The 5,948-nt window shown below is 45.1% G+C and overlaps 1 protein-coding gene across 3 annotated transcripts in view; it reads left to right on the top strand.

Annotated features, from left to right (window-relative positions):
- The window catches only part of LOC110325408 (ubiquitin-conjugating enzyme E2 E2), a 289,650-nt gene extending 284,079 nt beyond the window's left edge, over window positions 1–5,571 (top strand). For 2 of the 3 annotated variants that reach the window (XM_029541488.1, XM_029541487.1), the window contains one exon: window positions 4,745–5,559. In XM_029541488.1, coding sequence (XP_029397348.1) covers window positions 4,745–4,842 — 98 coding nt within the window. In that variant the 3' untranslated portion in view covers window positions 4,843–5,559. Of the gene's footprint in view, window positions 1–4,744 lie in introns of all 3 variants that reach the window. The other variant, XM_021203384.2, reaches the window with a different exon arrangement.
- Window positions 5,572–5,948: the final 377 nt, after the last annotated feature.

Here is a 5,948-nt window from a genome sequence, read left to right as displayed (position 1 = left end):
GGGGGGTATAGGGAACTTTCGGGATAGCATTTGAAATGTAAATAAAGAAAATATCTAATAAAAATTTTATTAAAAAAAAAGAAATACAAGCTTTGCAGAAACACTATTCGTTTTCATTAATGTTCTTATCACAAAACATGAAGGCTTAAAGAATGTATTGGCTTTTCAATTCATGTTGACCCAAATCCAGCCATGCACATGCTTCTGCTGGCTGTTGTGGAAGTGAGTTGGACATTACTTTCAACGCTGGTGGCCTCGGTCAAGCTGTGTTGAGCAGCTGCACCTGACATGGATTTCTAGATGTTCCCTGTCTTCTCCAATACATAGCAGTCATCACTGGCGTATTCTGAACCTAGGGCACCTCTTTCATCATGAACAGTTAGCAGTGTGTCTTGTCTACTTTCTTGTACTGTAATTTTATACAGAACCAGAAAATAAAGTAGCACTTTCAGCCTGTGACTCCAGCACTCAGGAAGCGGAAGGAGTTAGGATACCTGAGTTCCAGACTGAGCTACATAGGGAGTCCTTGTCTCCAAAAATGGAGTTAGTAACACATTTTAGAAGTAATGAACCATAGCTTTACTGAAGTTGAGATGTGGCATTAGGGACCCAATTCCAGAGGTGACTACAAGAGGAAGGCCTGTGTTAGCATCCACCAGGCATCTGGGAAAATGCAGTCATCTTGTCTCTTTTGTATCTTCCTGGTAGACAGTCTGAGTTCTTCTCTAGGTTTTGAATTGTGTTTAAATGTGTCCTGTTTCTTTTGTACATCATTCATACATACCTTTGTATGCACCAGCTACGAGACAGAACAGAAACAAATCAGGAATGGCTGCAGTGTTCCCTTCACCTATGCCTTCCAGCCCAGTGGCTTTAAACAATTGCAGAGGTCCTGGACATTGTGTGGCTTAAGCAGATGATACCGTTGCCAGCCCCATGCTGTCCCCTAACCCCCTGAGAGCTTGTTTAGAGAATGGACACAATGAAGTCTGATATTGCACCTTAGTTCCATATCAAATGACCTCAGTAGGGTTCTCTCAAATCACCATTTCCTGCTTTTACTCTCAATGAAAAGAAACAGTTTCCATTGGAAGAAACTTAGGCCAGGCTTTAGGAGTCTAGGTTAGTAATAGCATTTGGGGGCTGTAACTATGTGGCCACTCAGGGTCCCCAGTGACCAAAGAAGAGGTACAAGCAAGATGTTGCTCTTCAGGCGTCATATGATGACTGTCTTGGTTGTCAACTTGACTACATCTGGAATTAACTAAAACCCAAAAATGGAGGTACACATATGCCAGCTTGGTCTACATAGTGAGTCCAGGACAGCTGGAGCTACATAGTGAGACCATGTCCTGGAAAAAAAAAAGAACAAGACAAAACAAACAACAAACCACAACCCAAGTGTGAGCCACAGTGAGAGATGGAGTGGATGGAGAGGTGAGTATTTGAGGGTTTGATAAAATCAGAAACTCAGACTAAGGGGCTAGGGAGATGGCTGTTGCTAAAGTGCTTGCCTTATAAGCACGAGGGCCCAGTTTGATCCCTAGAACTCACGTTTAGAAATCAGGAATGGTGGCATACACTTGTAATCCCCTGCCCTGGGAAAACAAAGACAGGATCCTGGGGCCCTCTGGCCAGCCAGCAAGATCCAGGTCAACGTTGTCTCAGAAACAACTATGACGTCTAAGGATCATACACACACACACACATGCATGAAGAGGAAGCCTACTTAATTAAGTATTAAAAAATTAATAAATGAGTTGGCATGTGCCCTGTTACCCAGCATGCGAGAAAGCCCAGAGTACGTGCTGTACTTGTAAAAGCAGAATGCTTATGGAAGGCCTGTGTGCCCGTGGAGGAGCAGCTGTCCACTGTGTACTGCTCTGTTAGTTTTGGTACCTGTTTCCGCACATGGCAACTGTGAATAAACTGAAGTAGATTGGACACTAGCCACTTAAAAGTTGCCCTTTGTTTCTGGGGATTTGAGTTTGTCCCACATTCCACTTAGGACACTTGCCACACTTAAAGGTGTGTGTGTGTGTGTGTGTGTGTGTGTGTGAGAGAGAGAGAGAGAGAGAGAGAGAGAGAGAGAGAGAACTGGTGAAACCATGGTACTCCAGCCTGGAAAGTCAAAACTAAAGAAGACGTTTGGCTCAAATCTTTCAAGTGCCAAAGCAGATACTGGCTAAGACCAACACTGAACTTTGGTCCTTTTTTACTATCAGTGTGAGGCCTTGAAAACGGAGAGAGGACCTAGCACACAGCTTACAGAAGATGAAATGCAAATTGCGTGCAAGAAGTGTTAGATCTTAGTATCAGGATAAACCTAAAGACAACAAAAACAGGTACTTTTTTCTGTTAAGATGGGGGGAAATTTTAATCAGTAATAATTGGTGAGTGTCCAGAAAGAGTATATTTTCTTTCTTTTATTGTTAAATGTTTAGACAACACTTGCCAACACTTAAAATGTACACACTCTGGTCCTGCAGCATGTCTTAGACAGATCTTCCCTCCAGAGATCCTCATGTCTACTCTAGACTGGAAATAACAGCTCTTGTGTATTTGTTGTGTTTAAATCAGTTCGGAGTTTAGTTTTTTGAGACAGTGTTTTGGCATAGCCCAGGGTGGCCTTGAATTCATGTGTGTCCTGCTTCAGCCACCTGTGTCCTGGGATCACAGATATGTGCCACCCTGACTGCTGTGTAGTGTTAGTTTTCATCGCAAACAGTCTGAATCAAATAAGATCAATGAAGAATGGAAAAACAAATGCCTGTGGTTATTGAAGGTAATGAACTTGGTCTGTGCCTGCGTCTGAGAAATGTGTCCACTACAGAGAAAAGCAGAAGGTGTGTCTGCCCTGGGCTCCCCATACACAAAGCTAAGCATCAGACCACTGTTCCAAAGAAGATTGCTCCAGAAATAGAGTGGGATGCATTAATTTGAATGCCCATTTCAGTTCTGATGTTAGTGGCTCCTTGAACTACTGAGGCCTGTGAGAATATTACAGTTGGGTCACAGCTAACAACCAGGAAAGTCAAGGTCTGGCTCCTTACTGGCCATCTTGACACTGTAATCTTTGACTCCATTATCCTGAATCCTTTCACTCTTCAAACTTTTTAACATCAAGTGCTACTTTTTTGGGACCGATGAGATGGCTCAGCTGTTAAGAACACTGGTAGCTCCTCCAGGATAGTGGCTGACAACTGTCTGTAACTCACTCAGCATTTGTGGGATGGACTAAGTGTGTCATATTCTACACACTTAGGTTTAATGTAAGCACATGTTCCGAGGGACCCTCAGCTTTGCATTCTAAACTGCCAATCCTGGAATGAGTCCTCTAATCCAAGGCAGACAAACGGCACCAGCTGCACTTTGGCCCCCACAGTTGGTGCCTGGTTTCAGCTTAAAGAGCACAGTTTTAAGAAGTAACCTGGCCAGTCTGCACCAGGTGATGGCTGCTTTGTTGCTGCTCTGAATCGTGGCTCCTAATTGGGTGGGGTTGAGGAGGTAATGTCAGTGATGTGGACTTGAGGAGAGTCACAGAATAACAGAGCAAGCCCTTACTTAGGCTGTTGACTTCTGTGATCCGAATGAATGTAGAATTGGCCTCTTCCTTGTGGTAATTATAGCAAGATCACTCAGGCTAGGTCTTAGCTTTTGAGCTTAGCTGATGGGGGAAACCTGATATTCCTGTGGCATCTGCCTTGCTAGGTCACAGACAGTGCTGACCACAGGTGTCCTTCACACACTCTACTGGTTTATATTCAGCATCAGCTCTTGCTGCCGTTTTCCTGTTAATCTCTTTTCAGGTGACTGCTCTGATAAACCCACATTTTCAACACCAAATATAGAGGAAATAAACTTCAAGGGGTAGAATGAAATGAGAGAACCAGAGTAAACTAGATGAATGACAGTCTCTCAGGAAAGCGCTGATGCTGGGAAATTGCTTTCACATTTTTTTCCCAATAAACACTGAGGTGCCCCTCTCTACCAAACACACACACACACACACACGCACACACACATGCACACACATACACACACGCACACACACACACACACACACACACACACACGCACGCACGTGCGCGCGCACACACACACACACACGCACATCCTGTGGCCAAGGACACACACACACACGCACATCCTGTGGCCAAGGGCAGCAGGCTGGCTGCAGGCCTCCCTGGGCCCCTTGCTCCACCTGTGCCTTTGACTCTCCCTTTCCCATGCTTCTTCCTCCTGCCAGCCCCTGGGAGAGCTGCAGAGGGTTTGTTAAGCAGTTACCAATATTTCTGTAATGCTGGGCTGTGTGGACTTGGATTGAAGAAAGAAGGAAGCATTGTCCCTCTGGGTTTGTGAGAGGAAAGAAGAGCTGCTGCTACTTCTATGTCCCACTTAGCTGTGGCCATCCTTCCAGTGTTTGAGAGCCACTGCTGTGGTGAGAACCCCACATGCATCAGGGCACCCCTCCCGCAGCCCACCTATGCTTTCTTGGGCAATAAGACCAGGGGAACAACCTGAGAAGTATGTGGTGAGGACAGGGAGAGAAAATGAAGCTTGTCAGGAAATAGGTATTGGTAACACACAGGTAGGTGACCATCTGCCAGGCAGGGAAGCTGCAGTGTGGGTGTTCACGCAACCTTGGACCATAAACTTGGGCCAGTATTCTGTCTCTCCTTCCTGGTGTTGACCTGGACAGACATGCTGGTGTGTACTGACTCCTGGCTCTCTTCTCTTACAGCTGACCCTCTGGTGGGCAGTATTGCCACACAGTACATGACCAACAGAGGGGAGCACGACCGGATGGCCAGACAGTGGACCAAGCGGTACGCCACCTAGGGGCCTGCGTGTGCCAGCTGTGTGCAAGCACATTCACCAAGTGCATCAATACCCACCTGCCCCTCCAGACCTCTATTCTGTTTCCTGTTTTTATTAAATTTTAAACTGTTTTGTGATGGTATGTCATCTGTCCCGCCTCCTTTCTACCGCCACCTCCTCCCCTTCTCTCTGTCCCTCTTTTTCCTTTTATTCCATTTTCAGTTTCTGTTAACTTGAATGATTTGGGATTCCCCTACTGCAGGGTGGATGGAAGCTTCTGTTTTAAGTACAAACCATGTTGGAGCTCTACTAGTAAGACCTTTCATACAGAGCTTTGTGTTACTGTGTGGTTTGGGTTGTTGTTGTTTGTTTTATCTTTTTTTTTTCTTTTATGTGCTCTTCGGGGAAAACAAACATTCAGGAGTATATCTCGTTTCTACTTAAATGTAGTGCTTAGGGTTAATTTTTTTGTACTGAAGTCTTTATTGGTGGGTGCATGCTACTGGGAACAAGGTTTTGTACAAAAGGTCCAATCAGAATCACTGTGCAATACTGAGACCCTGTCTGTCACGAGCCTTCTGTCCCCCACACAGAAGACTGTCAGATTGAACAAAATAATATGTATTTTGATTTACTTAAGTGCTTGTAAATTTCTTAGGGACCTGACACTTTTGACTGTGGATCGGTTGATGTATACTTGTATTATTAATGCCTCAATAAATCACTGTGGCGGATCAATGCCCCTCAGTACCAGCCTTTGCTTTGTGTCCTAGTGACCTCCTCGGACCCACATGCGCTGAGGCTGGCCCCTTCCCAGTTCATTAGTTTTCTGTGTGCTCTTTGCCTCAGATCATGAAGGCTCTTTGGAGTGGAGCTGCTTATTAGCACATGGGAAAGGCTCTTTGTAGCACATGGGATGTCTCCAGCTGCCTGCTGATTTCATGGTCATTTTACACATTGGCCTTCCATTCTTTCTGTTAGAACCATCGTTATCTAATAATGACAATATGGCCATATTCCCAGCCTGCTTGTGAACATGCCGTCTAAGCGATGGCTATGCCCAGGAACTTTTACATTCACTGTTCTTTCTCCTAACACACTTTGTGCATGTTCGTTCTGTGGCCTTC

This window comes from Mus pahari, chromosome 8, assembly GCF_900095145.1.
Source record: "Mus pahari chromosome 8, PAHARI_EIJ_v1.1, whole genome shotgun sequence".
NCBI lineage: Eukaryota > Metazoa > Chordata > Mammalia > Rodentia > Muridae > Mus > Mus pahari.
The sequence above is the reverse complement of the archived record's forward strand: the minus strand, read 5'-3'. Positions and strand labels throughout refer to the sequence as shown.